General features: G+C 37.2%; 1 protein-coding gene across 2 annotated transcripts in view; it reads left to right on the plus strand.

The window, feature by feature from the left end:
* The window catches only part of TNKS (tankyrase), a gene marked incomplete at its 5' end in the record, with an annotated part of 176,260 nt that overhangs the window by 147,146 nt on the left and 6,634 nt on the right, over window positions 1-22,480 (plus strand). For both annotated transcript variants that reach the window (XM_082680365.1, XM_082680366.1), the window contains 9 exons: window positions 779-967; window positions 2,850-3,087; window positions 3,676-3,758; window positions 10,482-10,602; window positions 11,816-11,913; window positions 12,083-12,157; window positions 12,874-12,979; window positions 13,575-13,761; window positions 16,502-16,658. In XM_082680365.1, coding sequence (XP_082536491.1) covers window positions 779-967; window positions 2,850-3,087; window positions 3,676-3,758; window positions 10,482-10,602; window positions 11,816-11,913; window positions 12,083-12,157; window positions 12,874-12,979; window positions 13,575-13,761; window positions 16,502-16,658 — 1,254 coding nt within the window. The remainder of the gene's footprint in view (window positions 1-778; window positions 968-2,849; window positions 3,088-3,675; window positions 3,759-10,481; window positions 10,603-11,815; window positions 11,914-12,082; window positions 12,158-12,873; window positions 12,980-13,574; window positions 13,762-16,501; window positions 16,659-22,480) is intronic.

Here is a 22,480-nt window from a genome sequence, read left to right on the forward strand (position 1 = left end):
ATCTTCTAGACCAAATTAAAAAAGAAAAAAGGCAGTCACCTTTGACTTTTTTTTTCATCTTTCTTCCTCTGTGGTTAATTTGTCTTTCTAAAACCTGATTTTTTTGCCTTCAAAATTTCTCAAATTTAGCTCTTCTTTTCCATTCTTCTCTAACCATCACAGTTGAGGATCTTATCACCTCATGCCCAGGTTATTAGTTAATGCGTCTGCAGCTGACATTTCTTCCACCCCCTAAGTCATTTTGGCTCGACAGACTAATTTTTGTAAAATGTTTTGTTATGTTACTTTCCCAACGGCTGAAGAAAGAACATTGAGAATCTTTGAGATGAGTGTTTTCAATAAATAGATCAGGTTGCAATAGGTTAGAAAGAGAAATGGGAAGATAAAGAGAAGCAATGGTTATAGGTTGCTGGTTTGAAAAGTTTGACAGACAGGTTAGCCCATTATTAGGAAACTTGGAGTCAGGTAATATATGTTTATTTTTAAGATAGATCTGAATATAAGGCTGAATAAAAAAAGTTTTTAAGGCTCCCATGAAGAATTACAGGGTAACAGAATAATTGTGGAATTGATATTTTAGAGGAAGCAAGAAAAGATGAAGTCCAAAATACAGGTGGAGGGGTGCAATGAATATTCTTTTTTTATAGAAGAAACTTCTGTTAAGGATGAGAATAGAGATATAGAGGGAATGAAATGTTAAATAAAAACAAGTGTACCTGAAGGAGCTTTACCAAATGATCTCATTCTTACCTCTTGGCATCCTTTTGTTTTTCTTCAGCATGTGGACATTGCAGCGTTACTGATAAAATACAACACATGTGTAAATGCAACAGACAAGTGGGCATTTACTCCTCTTCACGAAGCAGCCCAAAAAGGCAGGACACAGCTCTGTGCCCTACTCCTGGCACATGGTGCAGATCCAACTATGAAGAACCAAGAAGGCCAGACACCTTTAGATCTGGCAACGGTAAGTCCTCATTTCAAAATATTTAGACTTGCTTGTTATACTTTCAGAAATGACAGTAAATTCCAGGGCTTAACAGGTTTACCTCTAGTGGTGCATATATCTCTTGGAAGAAGAACAAATTTCCTTCCTTATGAATTTTTTTAAGTTCTCATTTTTAGATAATTTAAAACTATTAAGGCAAACTAAGCAGTAAGTTAATTTTTTTTTTGCCATACTTAACTTGGAGGGAAAACATGAATCATAGAAAAACTTGTATATAGATTGTATTCGCAAAATATCTGAGCACCTTCTACTTTGGCTTATTATTCTAGAGCATCTGATGTTCATGGTAATTTACCTGAGGGGGGTGAGGTAGTCAAAGAAAAAATTATCTTCTAAGCAGTATATCGTTCTTCTGAAGATGGAAAAGTAAACTGACATACTGTAGAAATAGTTTCAAAATCAAGAATTAAATTTTTGTGGTTAAATGATATTTAACTACAGAATTAAACACAGTAAAGAAACATCTTTCCTGAATTTTCTGGAAATCAGGGAGTTACTGTATGGTCACATAATTTAGAATTTTTTAACCAAAAAACTTTTCTAAGCCACATTCTGTTTTATATATCTGTTGCTGAGTAACAGTTTTCAAAACACTTAGTAGCTTAACCAAAACCAAGTGAGTGGCTAGTACAGTGCCACTCACAGTTATAATTCCTCACAGTCCTCTGGGTTGACTGGGCTCAGCTAGGCAGTTCTGCTGTTCTGCCAGCTCCCTTTAGCTGGGAGCTCAGCTGAGGCTGCAGCATCTCGGATGGCCTTAAATCCTACAGTACCTCTCTCTGCGTAGTATTTCACACTCAGTGGTCTAGTTCGAATTTCTTTACAGCATGGGAGGATGACTTCTAAGAGAAAAAAAGTAGAAACTGCCAATCCTTTTAAAGCCTGGCTCAAAAGCCTCAGAACATCACTTCCTCTACATTCTATTGGTCACAGAAACTCAGAGGCAACCCAGATTCCAGGGAAGGGAGGTGCCACCTCTGATGGAAGGAGGGGCACAGATGTACATGGAAGTAAGAATTGATAGCTGGCTCTCTTTGGGGACAATCTCCCACATACTCTAACAACAGTTGTGCCTAGCAGACTGTAGAGTTCGTGAATAAGCTAGCCAAAATAAGTGCTGTCCCTTTAAAGTTTCACCAGATTTTAATTGTACATTAAATTATTAAGTATGCACTAAATAACTGAAGAAAAATTATTGTAGTTGTTAAGCATAAACAACACATACTATGTATGGAAACTCCTTCTAAAGAAGAGATGATTGAGAATCAGCATTCTAAAATGTGCTCCTTTTTAGATGAAAGATGAAATATTTTATTTTTTTAACTCTATTCAAATCTTTGTTAATTTACATGTCCTTTGAATACATGTGTAATAAGTATGAACAATTGTGTGCACACTTTTCATTTAGTGTTAAAAAGTATTTCTAGGAGTCAACATAGTTCACATTCTTGGATTTTTTTCACAGTTAACTTTTGTCTGTGTGTGCGGTGAGAATACTTAAGATCTACTCTCAGCAAATTTCAAGAATATAGTACAGTACTTATATAAGTACTTACAGTACTTATTAACTATAGTCACCAAGCTGCACATTAGATCTTCAAAAGATGAAATATTTTTTTTTAATTGTATAGTTTCTCCATTCTACCTATTGAAACTACTGGGACTCTTTGGAGCTGTGGATCAGAGAAGGAAGGAGGAAGGAATGATCAAAACCCAATAGGGAATAATGGAGCATTCATTAAAGAAAAAATTCACTAAGCATTTTGTCCTTAATGAGAAACTTATTGTTTTAAAACGTAATTTTTTTGTGTTATTTTATTTTATTTATTTATTTTTTTAGGCTGACGATATCAGAGCTTTGCTGATAGATGCCATGCCCCCAGAGGCCTTACCTACCTGTTTTAAACCTCAGGCTACTGTAGTGAGTGCCTCTCTGATCTCACCAGCATCCACCCCCTCCTGCCTGTCTGCTGCTAGCAGCATAGACAACCTCGCCGGCCCCTTAGCAGAATTGGCAGTAGGAGGAGCGTCTAACGCTGGGGATGGCGCAGCAGGCACAGAAAGGAAGGAAGGAGAAGGCAAGTACACCTGTGAACGCGTATTGGTTTTGCGGTTTTAAGTGAACAGATTCACTTTTCTATTGGTAATTATTGAACACCTCACTTAAAGACATCCTGTCTGTAAGTTTTCATGTACACAACAGCTTATAAGAAATATGTCTTCGTAGAATAAATTCTTTGGCATCTACTTTGTTCTTACTTATGTATATCCCAGTATATCCTTTTCCAACCATAGTATCTTATTGAACTGAGTGAATCTTATTACTGAAATTATATCAGAAAAATACTGAGAGATTATGTAAGAAATGAAAACTGAAACAATAGCTGATAAATGAAAGCTGAAACAATAGCTGATAAATTTGGATTTTTTAATTCCACTGTTAAATATTTCACTAAAAGCATTATATTATGCTTTATAATATTAATATAAGTACTACTGATAAGATAAACTCTGCTTTTATTTCCCCATCAAATTCAGAGATAACTTGAAGTAAAACCATCTGCACAGCCAAGGGTGTCAAAGAGCCGTGGCTTTAAATAAATACTGGAACTTCCTTTAGATTGATAAACTTCTTTCTGAAAAACTTTAATGTATGTCTGTTTTAGTTGCTGGTCTTGACATGAATATTAGCCAATTCCTGAAAAGCCTTGGTCTTGAACACCTTCGGGACATCTTTGAAACAGAACAGGTAAGCTCTCATATATAGTTGAGTCTTTTTAATTTAATATTAAGAGTTATTAATTGCCACTTGTTCTTTCTTTTTCTGCTTCTTCGCTGCTCTTTTAAAACTCAAAACAAATTTCTGAAAAAGCTAGAGGAATCTAGTATTTTATGCTTCTTTCCAAAATTGTCTAACAGATGATTAGAGTCTGTTATTTTGTTGTATCTTTATAAGCAGTCTGGCTCAATATGTTTTATTACATATCAAAACAGGCCATGAAACCCCTGCAAAAGAATGTTTTCAAAATCTTTCCTCATTATTTTGTTTCCAAAAAGTGTTAGCCATTATTCATCTCATTTTATTACTAATGTGACTAGACTCCACTTAAAACTAGTGAGAAATTTTTATGTTAACTATTTAGCAAAATCTTCATGAAGCAGTTATCCATTACTGGATAGCAAAATAATTCTTGGGCAAGTGTACATTTTAAAAATTGCTTCTTTATGAAGTTTCCATTGCCTAGTTGGAGCCTAAAATAATGCTGAACCAAAACTTGGCCATATGCTTATACACTTAGCCTATTTTCAGATATATCTGAAATGGCTGTGAAGGTCTTAGCATGAAGTCATCATTAGGGTGTTTATGAATTAAGATCCTTCTGTTTGTCATTGTGTTTTTATACAGGATAATGAGTTTTTAACTTATCACTGTATGATTTTATTACCATTAACTATCAAATAATAGATTCCTGAGTTTGACTTGACTGTTACTAATACACACAGCATCTTAGAGTGGGAAAGATCTCTAGAGGTCACTAAGTCATTCTCCCAGATGTAGGAATTACCCTTTTTATACCCATGTGGACAATAACTTGTTACAATTTGGGCAGGTATGATAAAATGCTTGTAATTTAAAGTACACCCAAATCTGCCCCATGTATAATCTATTAATCTTATGTTTACATTTTACCCTGTTTTGCACAGAAATCTAACCTCTGGTCTACATATTAGACTAGCATTAGTTTCATAGGGCTGCCATAACAATTTCCCACAAATCTGTGGCTTAAACAACAGAAATTTATTCCCTCACAGTTCTGGAGGCCTGAAGTTCAAAATCAAGGTGTCGGCAGGGCTGCACTCCCTACAGAGGCTCTAGGGGAGAATCTGCCCCATGCCTCTGCCAGCTTCTAGGCCCTTTGGCTTCTGGCCACATCCTTCCAATCTCTGCTTCTATCTTCACCGTGCCTTCTCTGTGTCTGTCTTCTCTTCTGTGTGTCTTTTGTAAGGACACTTGCATTGAGTTTAAGGCCTCCCCATATAGTCCTAGATGATCTCCTTATCTCAAGATCCTTAACTGAACTTACATTTGCAAAGATGTAAAAAAAGTTTTTCAAAAAAGATTCTTTGCAAGTTCTGGGGATTAGAACATGGACATATCTTTTTGAGGGCCACCATTCAGCTCACTACAACATAATATAGCCCTTCTTATATTTCTAAGACCTAGTCAACTTATCGTGGATTTACCCTTCCAACCAACCACCCACCCACCCTTACAGAGTTTCTCCTAATTTAGCATAAATTCACCTTCTTTTTCAGTTATTCTTTATATGGATATAGTGTCCAAATTCTTCACTGGCCTCTTGGCCCCATCTGATTTCTTTGTTAGGCATATAGTCAGTTTAGAGTTAATTAAAAGCTCCAGGTCTTTTTCATATCAATTATGATGTTAAGATTTTCTAATGTCTTTTTTTTTTTAGCTGAATTTCTTCGTATTATATATTGTAGTTGATCTTTAATGCTCTTGATGATCAAAACAGTTGGGTAGAAATAGCACTGGACTAAAAGAAGACCTTGATTCTGATTAAGGCATTTAACCTATCACTTGCCTTACCTGTAAAATATAATAATACTTTCAAAAGTCCAGATAGTTAAAATTCCCAGTCAGATGCTTCTGTGCCAGTTTTTAAAATATACTTTAATGAAACATCAGTTGTATCTTCTGTCTGGTGGGGAGGACTTCATAAACTGCTATAATAATTTCCTTTTCCTTTAAGCTGCACCTGCCATTGATTCACCCTCTGGTTTGGAGATTTCTTATGAGAATAGCCTAAACAGTAAGACTCTTTTTCCTTTATCCTTCCCTTGAAGGTATTAAAGCTGTTTTAGAAGCAGTATCCTCTGCTAAAGCCATATTCCAGCCATCTCCCTTCTTCCCAAATCATATCACAATAACTGTGAAATTTCACATATCTTTGCTTAATAAAAACAGACGCTAATTCAAATAATTCCAGTTAACCGTTTTTCAAGAGTTCAGTTTCTACTCTTTTAGTCAATTCGCATCATAATTTTATGTTTTCTTTTTTCTGTTTTACTTTATATATTCTCTTTTATAGTAACTGATTTCCTGTGGCCTGGTTATCTCACTTTATTGATTTTAATAGTTTAATAGTTTAGTCTTAACAGTTGGTCCTTTTGACAGCTTATCCTGGTTTCATCAGTTTCATTGTTATCTTTTTCACTTCAGTTTTGTTCTGAGTAAATGGTTCCATTGATTTTCCTTTTGCCAGAATAATTTCTGTATCTATTTTTTTTATCAATATGTTGACTCTTCCATTTAATGTCTATTACCTAGCATAGCTCTTTCCTCCAGACAAATGATATCACCATTCATTGTGTTGAACTCTGTGTGATGTCTTTTGGCCCAGTCTTCAAGCAGTTAAAAGTTTTATTTTGACTACAATTGTTACTTGACTAGCCTTTAGTTATAGAGTAATACCTTCTGTAACCCTTTCCATAACTTACCCAGAGGATTTTCTGCCATTAACATTCTATGTCAGTCCGGTAATATATGATGAGGGCCAGGTATTTGTGAGGTGAGGCAAAGTGTTAGGGTGTATGTTTTATTGTAGCCATTTAGTTCATGTCTACTGAGCTGAAGGCAGAGTCGTCCTCTTTTCCTGAGATGCTTTGACACATAATATCTTATTGCCTCTGTTCCCACTGATAGATTCTTCTCTCTCAGTGGAGTGGGGAGCATAGTTCTTTTATTTCTGGTTCCAGGGAAACTTCCTTCAGAGCATCATAGCCTCACCTCTTACCTTCACAGTTATTCTCTCTGAAGTCTCTTAACTAACTTGACTTGTTTGTCATATATACTTTGCTAGTTCTATATTAAATAACATATACCTATGTCCTTTATAGTTAGTTAAGTATAGTACCAGTGTCACTTTGGCCCTTCCTCTATAACATAGCTTCCTGACTAGAATACTTTTTCTGTGGGAAAGACTGATTTGATTTACATTGCAATTCCTGGAACATAAATGCCGTGACTTGGAAGATTCCTTGTGAACATATTTATGGTTCACATATATATTTTCATGAAAAGTGACCATATAAATTTTTACTTCAGAATCTAAAGACAAAGGAATGGACTCAAGAAATTCATTATGAACATGATTGTAAAGTTAGTTCTAATTACTGTTACTCTAGCCTGCAATCTTTTAAGCCCAAGTAAAAGAAGGGCCTTTTTCATTAAAACTCCAATTCTTCTCACTCCACCCCAGAGAAAATGAATAAATCTTAGAAACAAGAGGCAGCCCTTCTTAAAGTAACACCCTTGAAGTGACATTTGCTTTATGTGCAAGATGACCTAGCTGATACATGGATAATATTTATTTTAAAGATTATAATTTGATTTTAACGTGTGCTAACTATAAATAACTGGCCCAACAAACTTGTAATTTCCTGGATGTAACTAAGTTAAGGTTTTGTGTTTTTTTAAAGTGAGTTAATTTAAAGATAATTTCCAGAAAAATATTTCTAGCAGTATAAAAGCCTTGAATCTTGGAGAAACATACCTAAAATCCAACTAGCCTGTTTTACTTCCAATTATTTCCATTTCTTTTATTAACACAATAATCTCATATTCACTCAGCTTCAGAATTTTGGAATAATCTTTACCCTCATTCTTTTTTTTTTCTCTAACCGTTTCTATTTACCAGGCCCTGTCATCTGTCCCTTTGAAATTGCTCTCCGATTCATCCCTTCCAATCCGCTCCACCCTGTCGTCATCTTGTTCACAGTCACTTTCCCTTCCAGATCTGCCCTTCATACTGCCATCCTCCTGAAAGACACCTTCGTGTTGCTCTGCTGAAAAGGTGTTCTTGGACATTTTGGACACTGTCTTAACTTGGTGTGTAAAGCCCATTAGATCTGCTTTTAGCCTGCTGCTCTGTCCATCCCTTCTTTTATTCCTGTATATACATTATACGCTAATCATTATGAACTTTATTGCTAGAGTCTCTCAAATGTTCTGTAGTCTCTCACTTGATTTTCCTTTTGCACATGGTCTTCCATTTGTCTTAAACACCCTTCCCTTCTTCCTCTGCCTAAGTCCTCTTCCTTAGCTGAATTATTACTTTCTTCTAAGAACCTTTCCTGATCCCCTTCCTAGTCCTTTCTTTGTTCCCTCCCCTACTTGTAGCCTCAAGCCAGTAAGTAATCTTCCCAAGAGTTCCCATAGGGGTTCCTCCAAAACATTTACCAACCTTTACCAAATATTTGTGTTTACCTTTTATCTCCTTGGTAGCGGAAATAGCGTGATCTGTAGTGGTAGGATTCTGTTTGTTCCCTGGCTCCACTCTTTTACTACCAATTTGGACCAGTTATTTACCTTTCTGAGCTGAAGTGGGTTGTTTTAGAATTAAATGAAATGTTTAATTAGTTACTTTTTTGGAAATATCTAGCATACAGAAGGTACTCATTAAATATATTATGTATGAATGAATGATTAGTGAACATAAATCTAAATTCTTTAGCTTGTCATTTAAGGTTTTCCAGTTGCCAATTCCAATAAATATGAGGACAAATAGGGTAGCACGTAACTCAAAGCAACTAAATTTAATGTTTAGTTATGTTAGCTTTTTAGTCATCCTTTTTAAGAAAAATAAGCAAGAGGAAAGACAAGTATGGCAATACGTTTCAGCTCTTCTGTGTAGTATTTTCATGGCTTCACTGTGCCTTAATTTTCTCATAAGGACGGTAATAGTATTTCATGAGTCATTGTGAGTATTAAATGAGGTATTCATTTCATTCACGATTGGAGCTATATATAATGAACAAATGTATCAAATGTTCTCCATCTCTTCTCTAGAAGCTAATACTATGTTTTGCTGGCCTGGTTTCTGCTTCTTTCAGACATACACTATATGTATCAATTCAGAGAAGCTAAGGACTCTTTAAATTGAAGCTACCACATAGATATGAGATCCTGTTTTTATGTCAACCTTATGTGAAGTTTAGAAGGAAAAAAGAATGGAATATCAGTAAAGTAGTAAACCTTGTGCATGGTTTCCAAATTATATTAAAATCACATCTAGCTAAAAATGTAAAGACTCCTATTATGTTGTGATCTATTCCATCTCAAAGATGCATATTTCAAAACTGTTGCTTTTTAAAAGCTCTGCTGAAAACTTCCTTTGGGTGATTGGAAGTGAACTGCCCATTTTGTGCAATGGAGCGATTATTTCTTAAATGGCCACTTAGGAGCAATAAAGTAAATTATTTCCAAGAATGAATGATGTATGCTTTTTGTACTGAGGAGATCGGACTCATTATATAGTATTCCATTTTGACAATAAAAACCATCAGAGCTCCAGGCCTAATATGTTAGTTTTTTAAAATGCTATGTGCAAGGATAAAGGTAGAGAGAGCTATGGATAGATAAAAATATCTTGTTTGAGTGGGAAAAATAGTGTCTCTCAAAGGATTTCTCCTTTTCCAGAGGAAAGAGAAAATCAATGGCTAATCTTGTGGAGTAGTATTTGGGCTGTCAGAGGGGCCAGCTTCTTCTGAGCTGAAAATTGCAGTTCATCCCTCAAGAAATGTGGCCGCCCAGGACTTCACCCTGTGCCTTCAGAGCACTGCCACTGGGTGACGCTAGAGTCACAGTTCCTTTTAGTCAGCAAAGGAATCTGGTAATTTTGAGTCGTGGCAGCTAACCATCTCCATCTACAGGGACGAATAACCAAAAATTTAAAACCATTGTTCTGTACAAAAATAGAATGTATGTTAGGCTTCAGGGATTGTTAGATCTGAGAATTTAGAAGAGACCTTAAAAACCATCTATCTACTCTCTTTTTTCTTCTCCAAATTGGAATTCTTTATATAGTTTCTATATAAAGTGGTCTGTAATCTAACTAAATGCTTGTGATATAAATCTTACTACTTTCTAAAGCAGCCTTTTCCATGCTCGGATACTTCTTAGCACTAGGAAGTTCCTTCTTATTTTTATATAAATGCTACTTCCCTAAAGCTTCTCCTGTTTCATTATGCTGAACACCTCTCCCGTTCCCTACCATTCACCTCTGCTACCTTCTGGATGTTGGGATCTGGTATTTCCCCGTTTTCAGGCTACTGGTTGTTCCCTCTTATATCTTGAGGCAAGCAAAATGTGGCAGAATTAAATAATCAAAAGGAAAAATAGCAATGACCATTTTCTACTTCTATAGCATTATTTCTCCCATTTTAATTCTCCATTGACTGAAAGCAAATTAGGGAGTATTTCAAGTGAGCAAAAAGCTGATAAGTTTATGGGGGCAACTTTAAGAAGATTATCAGTTCATGCTTATAAAGGAAACAGAAGAATTTTCTTAATTTGACTGGATGCTATAGCATTGAAGGCAAATGGAAAAGTTTTCATCATCTGAGGAGCTGTTAAAGATGTAGCAATTAATTTTGACTCGTTTTTCAGATTACACTAGATGTGTTGGCCGATATGGGCCATGAAGAGTTGAAAGAAATAGGCATCAACGCATACGGACACCGCCATAAATTAATCAAGGGAGTAGAAAGACTCTTAGGTGGACAGCAAGGTAAGCTATTAAAAAATAAATAGATCTCAGAAATTAGTTGTACAAGGTAAGTGTCCAGGCTGGCATTTGCTCGGGTGGCCTGACCCCAGAGCTCGTGCACTCAGCTGGGGTGGCACCTCCTGCCTCCCCGTCTCCATCCTTGACCTCGCTCTCCCTCTAGTTGCTTTAGCTAGAAATCAGAGTCACTCTTCCCTCTTCCCCAACACTTTGTATCCTAAATATCTCTGGAATCTGTGCTTCTGTCCTTTCCCACTGCTGTCACCTAATCCCTATCACTGTCATCTCTCTCCTGGACTCTCACAACCACCTTCCAGCTTATCTCTGACAGTCACCTTTGCCACCCCTCTGGTACCTTCCCTACACTGTAACCAGAAGACACTTTTCAAAATGACTATATGATCATATCATTCCAGGGCTTAAAACCCTTCAATAGAACACTGTTGCTTTTAGGATAAAATCAGATGTTCATAGCATGGCTTTTCATAATCTGACCTTTCTCTCTTACCTTATCTTGTGTCTTTTCCCCTCCCTCACAACTGTCAGCTCCGTCTTTTTCCATTGTACTTTGCTGTTACGCGCCTATCTTTCTCCTTTGTGTGCCTCCCTGTTCTCTGTTTGTTAGAAGTGCTTTCGCTATAGGAAAGCAAAGGGAGAGAAAGAAAACAACTTGAATTAGTCATTTAGTCTGCAGAGGTAATAAAATTGCAAGAGTGACATGAAACTAAACGTTAACAGATGTTGAGCTTGAGTCTTGCTTATTTGTACTAAATCAACACGGATGATGAAATTAACAAGAACAATGTATTTTAAACTTATTATAAGTGACCATTTCAAGTCATCTCACAGATAATAATTCTTTTAGAGGATAATTCTTATATTTTAGACCACACTACATTGTAATCACACTGTGTTTTCTTTTGTATCAGCATCATGTATGTTCATGATTGAGTTCAGTTCAACAAATAATTGTTGAGCCTGCTGTGTGTATGTACAAGGACCTCTGTAAGAACAGATCAAATTGATCACCAAACACATCTCCATTTCTTCTCTTGTCTTTGGATGTACTTGCTTAATACAACCTTATATATTAGGTTCAAATTGCACATACATTAGACTTGTTCCAAAATATCTATTATTTATGACAAGTGTTCCCCAAAATAGAGCCTGAAGAGTGTGGACCTTTGTTTAATATGTTAATTTTTCTCTCCTGCAGGCACCAATCCTTATTTGACTTTTCACTGTGTTAATCAGGGAACTATTTTGCTGGATCTTGCTCCAGAAGATAAAGAATATCAGTCAGTAGAAGAAGAGGTAATTGTACATGAAAATTTTTAATTATCTTTTCCTGAAATCTGTGCTGAGTCTTAGACTCATCAGTGACACAATATAATAGAATTGAACTTTTGAAAACAACAGGAGGAATGTCTTCAGAATTACACACTGGCGTATTTTCAGAAAGTTACTCTCTTTTGTTCTATAGATGCAAAGTACAATTCGCGAACACAGAGATGGTGGTAATGCTGGTGGCATCTTCAACAGATACAATGTCATTCGAGTAAGTTTTTAAAATTTCAGGGTGAAAATTGGATTGCACAGCTTGCCTGAATATCAAACATAGGCCGGGGCAGCTGGCGTTAGTGAGGCAAACATGGCGATAAGACTCCCAGCTCAGCCACTAATTTGGACCATAGCTGACAGTAATTTCTGTTATCACTATTTCAAAGTAGCATTAAAGGCCTGGATTTTCAATCAATTTAATTGAGTCAGTGTTTATATCAGTATGCATGTATCTCTTAATCTCAGTATCTTATTTATAACATGGAATAAATGACTGCCATATGCTTTTTTTCAGAGGGATGTCATGAAGATGAATAAAATCAGTTGAGAACTGGGTTAACCCTTTGGGTTAATGGACCTATTGAAATTACACCAGTGCACATCAGAATTACCTGGGGAGCTTTTTGAAAGTACAGATTTATAAGCCCCTGTATCCTGAAATTCAATAAGTCCTCAGTTGATTTTGAGGTATAGCTAGGTATGGTGCAGAATAACAAACAAAAACTGTAGCTGAAACTTATGTCACTAAAAGCCAGAGTATTAACTGAATTACACTGGCCTGGCAACTTTATCGTTTTTAAATAATGTTTTAAGCAAACAAAACATAAAACAAGTTGAACCTCCCTAAAGGAAAACATACTTCTTATTTTAAATCATAAACTACCAATTAATAAACATTTCACTAATTCACTTCTTTCTTCCTCATCCTTAAAGATTCAAAAAGTTGTCAACAAGAAGTTGAGAGAGCGATTCTGTCACAGACAGAAGGAAGTGTCTGAGGAGAATCACAACCACCATAACGAGCGCATGTTATTTCACGGTGAGTGTCCCGACAGTCATTATCTCTCTGGGCGTTTGCAAACTCCAGTAGGGTGAAAAGCCTGTGTTACTGACTATATTAGTGTTGTGTTAAAAATGGTTTGTTCTGATTTTTTTTTTTTAACTACATGTTGGTACCAGCTTTCTAATGCATTACATGTTAGTACAGGCTTTCCAAGGCATGTACAGTGAAAATAATTTATCTGAAATTGTCTCAGAATTTAAATTGCACACTGAGCCATCTAGATAGTGAAATACTCTTTTTGTTGTAGTTTAGCATAATTGTTTTAGTTTATTAGATTATCTGTTTTTGCTTAAAGTAGGACTGGGTGTAAAATAATCTGTATCTTCAAAGCCTCGTTGTACCTTGCTATATAAAATCTCATGCCGTCTGCAAAATCCATATAACACCCTTGCTATGGGTCCCTGATAAGATTCTAGTACATGATAATTTATGTAAGTAGACCATCTTACAAAATAAACTTTTCATTTAGGCGTTATTAATTAGTATTAATCTGCCAAGTGCAACTAGTATGCAGCTAATTGAGATTCTAGAAAAGTGCTCGAAACTGATCTTTCTGTCTTTATATTTTTAGGTTCTCCTTTCATTAATGCCATTATTCATAAAGGGTTTGATGAGCGACATGCATATATAGGAGGAATGTTTGGTGCCGGGATTTATTTTGCTGAAAACTCTTCTAAAAGCAACCAGTACGTTTACGGAATTGGGGGAGGAACAGGCTGCCCTACGCACAAAGACCGGTCGTGTTACATATGTCACAGGTGAGCATCTTGCCTTCTGTGTAATGGTTGCTGTCCTCAAGTCATGAACCAGATTGGTTTCTCAGGCTCTGCAGAAGTCACAGGTCATCCTCAGTCTTACTCCTAATGAGTCAGACTGTTTTGGGGTTGGGTAGGAATAGCTGATCAGCCCCTGCCCCAATAGGAGTAGTGACAACAGAGCTGACAGCAGCGGCAAAAGCTAGTCATAGGTTACAGTGAAGCTCCCTCCATTTTGGCTTTCTCCCTGGGTTCCAATTTCCTTGCTTCAGATTCAGAACAAGGTTGAGAATTATTTCTGGAGAACAAAGAACCTCTAACTTCAGTCACATTTGAACTAAAGTCACATATGAACTAAAGCACATAACTTCTATAAACAAGTAGAGCCTTTAATTTGCTGACTTGGCTAGTGATATTTTAAGGCAGGGTATATAATTAGTTAGAAGTCCAACCTCAGAATATAACTTTGGAATTAATAGTAAACAAATGAATATTAGCTTTTTAAATGGGATTTTAAAACTCAGAAATTTGAGAGAATGTTATAAACTCTCAGAAGTCAGTGAAAAAAATACCATTCCCTTTCCTGTCATTGGAAAAGGTACAAAAAGAATTGTGCTGTACAAAGATTGCAACTTATTGCATTTCTCTTTAGATTAACCAGCTGCATTATTTTTGCAAAGTCAAGTTAGTAAGATACCTTGTAATCCAGTTGAAACCTCAGAAAGACCCATATAACCATGAAATTCATTATAGTTGTTCATCTTAAAACTTCTCTCTCTCAGTTTCATTGTGAAAAAAATTGTAGCCATCAGCAGTTCTAGGACAGATGCCCTATGTCCAGAAGAAAACTTCTTTCTATTAAGGTCGCTGTGGTTAATAACACATAAAAATTCCCAGGGATATATAATTGCAGAAATTGTCCTTTGTTGCTTCAAACCTAACTCCTAAATAACAGTAAAAGTGAACGTAGATGTGGATTAACAGTTGCTTATTAAAATTAGACACACATGTTTATGTCTTGGCCAGGATTTCCTAGAAAACAGAGCCTGAAGCAAAAGCTTATGAACTAGCACTTTCCTGGCAAGTGCAACCTCAGGGAAGCAGGAGTGAGGGCAAGGAAGTGAGGCGGAGAAAGAGGCAGAGCAAAGACCGGGAGGTGCACCGGTGAGCTGGCCACGGTTTCATAACCAGTGCAGTCGGTTGCTCAGTCCATGAGACCTGGACTCATACGGTCTGAACTGTTACATCTCAGAGCAGTACATCATGGGGTAAGAGAGCTGAATCTATGTGCTGGCGCCTGTCTTGCGCTGGTCAGCGTTTGCCCCACAGGGCGTTGGTGTCCCCCCTTGGGGCCGCTGCATCTGCAGAATGCACACACAAGGCACAAGGCAAGCCGGTGAGCGGACGCGAGCTAGTACCAGCCTCGCGGGCCAGCCGGGCAGGTCCTGCATCTTCTTTTGTCTCCACAGCAACAGGGGCACCCTGGGGCAGGAAGCAAAAGGCAGAAAGCGAGGGCCTGTCAGGTCAAGCTTTGAGTGACATATGGACACTGGGAGTAGCCATGGCAGTGGGCCCAGCGGGCTGAGCGGGCAGAGTCCAGTGACACTGTAGCGCCACCACAGTGTGGAGATAGAGCTCAAAAAGCTTCCTTCTAATGCAGATCCAAATGTTTTCCTATGGGACCTACAAGAGGATACAGTTGCTGCCAAGCCAGCATCCCAGAGGGTCATCAGTAGCATCACACTAAAAAAGCCAGCCCAGGCAGGACTCAATTAAACTGGGTCTGGCACAATTTTTACTCAGAGTAATATCTCTGATGAGTCACAGTGCAAATATCATACTCCATTACTAAAAATAAACTATTTGATTGAATAACAGGTATTTACAGTTAACAGTGTGACCAATCTTATAGCGTAGTTAAAATATTTATTAAAATGTTTGTTAAGGGTTTGCAAACTTTTATTTTAAAGAACTACAAAGTAAGTTTTTTAGGCTTTGCAGGCTGTATGATCCCTGTCACAGTGACTCAGCTCTGCCCTTGTAGTACAAAAGCAGCCATGGTCGACGTGTAAATGTGTGGCAGTGTGTGGGACTGTGTGGCAGTGTGTGTTCCAGCATGTGTTCCAGTAAAGTTTTATTTACAAAAGCAGGTGGCAGACTAGATTTTGGCCCATACTTTGCCAACCCCTAGTTTATATAATACACTTTCTTTCCCATCAATCTTTCTTCTCCTCTATAATATTTAACAGCTGCCCCAATTCATGTTTCACTCAGGTAGTATAATTTCCAGACATACAGTTAAGCTAAGTATTTTTATATATAACCCCCTTTTATTATTATGTATCTCATCCCAGTTTTTGCTTCTTCATAATGAGTAATAAGCCTAATCTTAATTTCAGATGCTGCTGCTATCTGCTTATTTTCTTCACTTTCTTCCTATCCAGCCACATGCATCCTTCCAGAAGACAGTTTTTGCTAGTATTTGTCCTTTTTCCACTAGTCAAAAACTTGCCAAGTGTTTTCTATGATTGATTTTTAAACCACACCAAAATTTTAAATGTTAAGTATAACTATTGAGCCTGCTAACAGCTTATAGTAAATCAGTATATCAAATCTTATCCTATTCCTACTCATAAAATCAAAAGTGACATTTAAATTAGCTTGCCTTATATTAACTGCTTTTGAAAAACTCAGTAAAGCTAACAGTTATGTCATTCTAAGATTGCTTTCCTTTTTTCTTCAGACAAATGCTTTTCTGTAGAGTGACCCTTGGCAAGTCCTTTCTGCAGTTCAGCACCATGAAAATGGCTCACGCTCCCCCAGGCCATCACTCTGTCATTGGGAGGCCGAGTGTGAATGGGCTGGCCTATGCTGAATATGTCATCTACAGAGGAGAGCAGGTATGGTGCTCGTGGAATAAGCGTGACCAAGCTACCATAAACAGTTGATTCAGAATGCAGAGACCACGTAAGAGTTAAAGAAAGCCATTTAATGAAATATCCACCACATAGTTTGATAGCATTAGTTGATTCAGTTCAAAATGAGCATACCAAAATTCTTTGATATCATCTTTATACGTAGATCCCATCATTCACCTGTCAGCCAGGTAATACAGTGTAAACAAGATGGTGGCTGAGAAATAAAGGTGTGGCGTCTCGTGCAGCTCCTGTGGCCTGCTGTTCTGAACTAATGCCTCCGCGTGGCATGGAGAGCTAAGAGTAGCTGCCATTCAAAGATCTTCATGAGGTACTTGCCACAGGCTGGTCACATGAGCTGATCAGGGCACTTACACAGAAGAATAGCTTTCTGAGTCTTAAAGCTACAGTACATTGAATTCTGCCAAATGCTTGAGGCTCCAAGATAAAATTGTCAACAAACAGGAAAACTTTCTATCATTTTCAATCCAGGCCTTAACTCTCACAATACTGCTAAATGCCTACTAATTTGTCTAGAAACAAAAACCAATTTGTCTGAACTTAATTGAATTTCAAATGGATACTTTAACTACACTGTTAGAGAAAACTAAAAAAGGAGAAAGAAGAAATTAACTATATACAAGTAAACTATGAAAACGATTTTCTTATATGCCAACAATCTTGGGCCGGGTCAGGTGTGGAGTAGGGGGAAGAATTGCAAACAAATCCTGGGTTTCATTTAGTAGATCTGTTGATTGTGGTGGTTTGGGCAAAGCATTGAAACTCTTTTAGCTGTATTCTAGGATTGAGCAAATGAGTAAATGTGTTGATGTGTTCATTTTGGGAGCTGGGTTCTCACTGTGGAAGAAGAGACATGTAAATGTGGAATGGGGGAAGGTAAGAATGATGCTAGGGACGGACTGAAATTGGAGATATCGATATGAACTGATGCTTTCTAGTATGTGTATGTTTGTACACATGTAAATAATACGTATGTATAGGTATATGTGTAAGAGGTATATAAGAGATATATGTAAGCATGAGTATATATGTGCATGTATTTCTTAGCACTGTCTGCTGAAAGCAAAGAAACCCCACTAGCAATAAGCACACCTAAAGCCCAGATCTTGGTCTCCAATACCAACCCCCACTAAAAGGAACTTTGGAGAAACAGCTAATTCCAGGGCTGGAGCAGAATAGGACCAAGATGAGCCCGGAACAACATCTTGTTATAACAGAAAGTAATGAAGTGCTCAAAAGCAATGATGGGAGCATGTCACAAGGACGCAGAGCTGGCTTGAAGTGGCTCCCACTGGCCAAATCTGGGATAGTTTGAACATCAGAATAAGTACAGTGATAAATTTTAAAACATTGGAAAGAATACAAATTTATGTTTCTATACTGATAACAAATAGATAAATAAATAAATGAAGGGGAAAGGAAGGCTTTGCTTACAGTAGAAAGCCAAGGGCAGGTGGTAGATAAGGAGGGAGTACTAGATTTGCAGCCATCATGGTAAAGATTAGATCAATGGATGCTAAATGTAGGGGATAATTTTGATACGGAGAGGAGGATTGTGCATGGTCTTCTTATTAGTTACAAAGGACGGGGGGGAAACCCACAGTAATTATACTTTGGAGAAAGGGGGCAGTACCTTGCCCAGATGATCAGAATTAACATCACCAATGAGGGAGATACACACAGAGTGTGCCTCCAGATGTCATATTCTGAGAAGAGCCAAAATCATCTGTGCAGTGTTCCAGCCAAGAATGTATGACCTCAGTCTAATCAAAATGAAGAATGTTCTATTAAAAAAAAAAATTGAGGGGAAGACTGGATTCTTCAAATATGTCAATGTTATAAAAGAGAAAGGCTTTGAAAACTTTCAGATTAAATGAAACCCAAGAGACAGGACAACTAACTTCAGATTCTGCCCCCAAATTGGATCTGGTACTAGAAGAGAAAGGACATTATTAGATCAACTGATAAAATTGAAATATGAACAGTAGGTAGATAAAAGTATTATGTCAGTATAAAATTTATGTAAGAGAATATCCCTATTCTTAGGAAGTAAATACTGGCATATTTAGGGATAAAGAACCATGATGAGGTATATTACTTACTCTCAAATGGCTCAGGGAAAAACATAACTGAATCTATCTGTCTGTCTGCCTAGTATATGTAGAGGTGGGAGAAGTACACATGATAAAGCAAATGGGATAAGTGAAACCTTTACAGTATTTGGATGTAGGTAAAGGGTATACAGGTATTTTAGGTACTAGCTTAATTTTTGCAACTTAATATGTTTTGCAGTTGTTTCCAAATAAAAGTTTAAAAACTACCGAAGAATAAATTTGTCAAATTTTTCTGTTTAAATCAGAAACTCCCTACTTCTAGAGAAAACACTTTCACTTTGACTCAGTAATTCCACTTTTAGAAATTTGTTTTAGATATAATCAGTGATGATCACACCCAAAAAAAACCCTACAAGAAGGTTCATCGCTATGTTGATTTTCATAATGAAAATTTTAAACAACCTAAATATTCAACAGAAAGAGAATGATTTAAATGAATGTTAGTATATTTATGTGCCTGTGATTTAAAAAGTATATTTACATGGTATATGCTAAACACAGAATCAACCAAAACATAAGAGCAGTTATCTCTGGGTATTGAGATTATAGGTGATTTCAGTTTTCTCTACCATACACTTTTCAAGATTTTGTAAGTTAGCTATGGGAAATAGAATTTCTTTCACGTTTGGGTGGAAAGAAATAATAAGGGATACTAATAATAGGTTTACATTTGTAGTATTTGCTGATCTTTCAACCATTTCCTAAGTAGTTTGACTTGATAACTTGTTTAGATTCCCTTGCTAAAAGAATTTTAGAGAATGATGTGGTCCAAATCATATTTGAAAGAAAAAAGTACCTTGAAAACTGAAATGTGTGTAGCTGTTTTGTTTCAGGGGAGCATACCTGTGCTTCCATATCCAGGTGCTTCCCACATGGACAGTGTTTACTATAATGTCTACTAATTGAGTCGCTGCCCATGAGCAATTTCTCCTGATTTACGGTGGACTTTTCCTTTGGTAACTTTTCTTTCATTCCCCTTAGTGATACCTTAAATCATCTTTCACCCTTAGTATCAACACTTTCAAGAATACGTAAATTCAGAGGGTTGGTTCGAGGAGTATTATTTATTTATTTATTTATTTTTAAATTATTCATTTATTTTTGGTTGTGTTGGGTCTTCGTTTCTGTGCGTGGGCTTTCTCTAGTTGCAGCGAGCAGGGGCCACTCTTCATCACGGTGCGCGGGCCTCTCACTGTCACAGCCTCTCACTGTCGCGGCCTCTCTTGTTGAGGAGCGTAAGCTCCAGACGCGCAGGCTCAGTAGTTGTGACTCACAGGCCCAGTTGCTCTGCGGCATGTGGGATCTTCCCAGACCAGGGCTCGAACCTGTGTCCCCTGCATTGGCAGGCAGATTCTCAACCACTGCGCCACCAGGGAAGCCCCGAGGAGTATTATTTATTATTGGTGGGATTATTTGTTTCTTTGGAATTGAAAAGATGTGTTGAAAATTAACTACACTGTGCTTGAAAGAAAAGTAGTTCTGATTTTAGTATATGACTGGACTTAGAGTATCAGGAATTTTTTTGTGCGTTGTACTATAAGCTTCACATTAAATTAGACAATAGAAGAGGTATTCTCTGGTCATTGGCCGCTTCAGACATGTGACCTGTTTTACTGAAATGATATGAACAATGCAGAGTTATGTAACTTGGAGAATAGAAGACTACACAGTGATTTGTAGGATGATTTTCAAATATACAAAATCATTCAAGGGAGCATGTTTCTTCACCTCTGTGGAGAATTAACTGAAAGCATTTGAGTTTAAGTTGTAGCATTGAGGATTTGGGTTAAGAAGAATTTTCTGAAATTCAGTTACTAAAAGTGGCTGTTGAATCTTTTCTTGTAGGTACTTTAAAAATATGCTCTATGCTTTTATAACCAGCATGGGTTTAAAGTAAGACTTGACAGGAAATCATGTTTGTTGGTCTATCCTGGGCCCTTCTAGTCCTGCAGTTTAGTAATTCCCTTGCCTTAAATCCCTCTGGACTTTGATGTGATTAATTCCTATCTCAGTCTGTACACAGAAGCAATTCAGTAGCCTAATCAGTAGGAACCAAGAGATAAGGACCTGTAAGTCATTCATACCATTAGCATCTTAGAATCTGCCTCAAATTTACATGTGTTAGGAATCTCCTAAGATAGTGTACTACCAAAATTCACATGCTTGCATTACCGATCCCTTTGCTTAAGCAACTTTTCTGCAAGCAAAAGGATGTATCATACAAAGTATCATAGATATTAAATTTCATTGGGACAAAAGGAAGTAGGAGTGGGCTTCACACTCTTTTTTTTTTTTTTTTTGTGGTACGCAGGCCTCTCACTGTTGTGGCCTCTCCCGTTGCGGAGCACAGGCTCCGGACGCGCAGGCTCAGCGGCCATGGCTCACGGGCCCAGCCGCTCCGCGGCATGTGGGATCCTCCCGGACCGGGGCACAAACCCATGTCCCCTGCATCGGCAGGTGGACTCTCAACCACTGTGCCACCAGGGAAGCCCCACACTCATTTTTGACACTTAGCACATGCTCACTGGGGTTAGTTTTAAATTCTTCTTTTTCTGTCTGGCTTATCTTCCCACTTATCCCAGAGTGCTTTGTATGCACTAGATGCTCAATATATGTGTATTGGTGATGAATAGATAATTTTCTTGACCATTAAACTATCTGGTTGATTAACCAGTTTTTTTCCATTTTTCCACCAGTTGTTGAGCCTTCCTAGATTCTTTATACCCAACTCTAGAATTAGCAATAGATAGCTAACCTACCTTGTAACTAAAAACTAAAATACCGTTTAAAACCATTTCAGCAATTAAGCAGTGTTCACATTATAATAAAATAAAACTACAAACTATTTAGTTATTGCGCTCCGGATTGGAAAGTCAGGAGTAATGAGGATTGTCAGTCTTAGTTATTCCAACTACGTGTACTAAAGATGGAAACCGTTGCTGTTTTAGTTATTCCAACTACGTGTACTAAAGATGGAAACCGTTGCTGTTTTTAAGTCAAACCAAAACAGACTGGAATTTTGGAAAAGAATATTATGAGTGATAATGGTTCCTTACATGAATAGAAACAGTTATAACTTTTCAAAACATATGTACGGTTTTTGTTTTTTTAATCCTTACTGAGACCTCTTCAAGAAGAACTAGTCTTTGATGAATGAGAATAATAATGTTAATAGTAATAACTAACACAAACTAGATTTTTACTATGCCAAACCTATTCTAGGATCTTTGTGTTTAATCCTCACAAAAATCTTGGTGTCATTACTGTTCCCATTTATAAATGAGGAAAGCGGAGGCACCTGACATATAACAGTTTCTGCAGAGGTGTAAAATTATAAAGAAATAATTCAATAAATCTATCACATGTTCATTTCTGCATTTTAACTAATAAACAGTCCAGTTTTTTTAATCTTTCATTCTTTCCATTATCTTACTCTCTAGGTCAGCATTCAACCAATTATTTGGGGGCCCCAAAACACTTACCTCACCAAAGAGTACTATTTTTCACCCACAGACCACTCTGAAATATTGAGTCGAGTCTTATCATTATGTTAGAGTTAGGGGTGACGGGTTCCTAGGTAGTGTACATGGCTTCACCCTGCCCCCCTTCCAGCTGCCTTTGTAGGGATTTCTGGTTTGTAACCGCTTCCTGGTCAGGCTTCCTCTTCCCACC

Source organism: Grampus griseus (genome assembly GCF_964374135.1).
Source record: "Grampus griseus genome assembly, chromosome: 21".
NCBI lineage: Eukaryota > Metazoa > Chordata > Mammalia > Artiodactyla > Delphinidae > Grampus > Grampus griseus.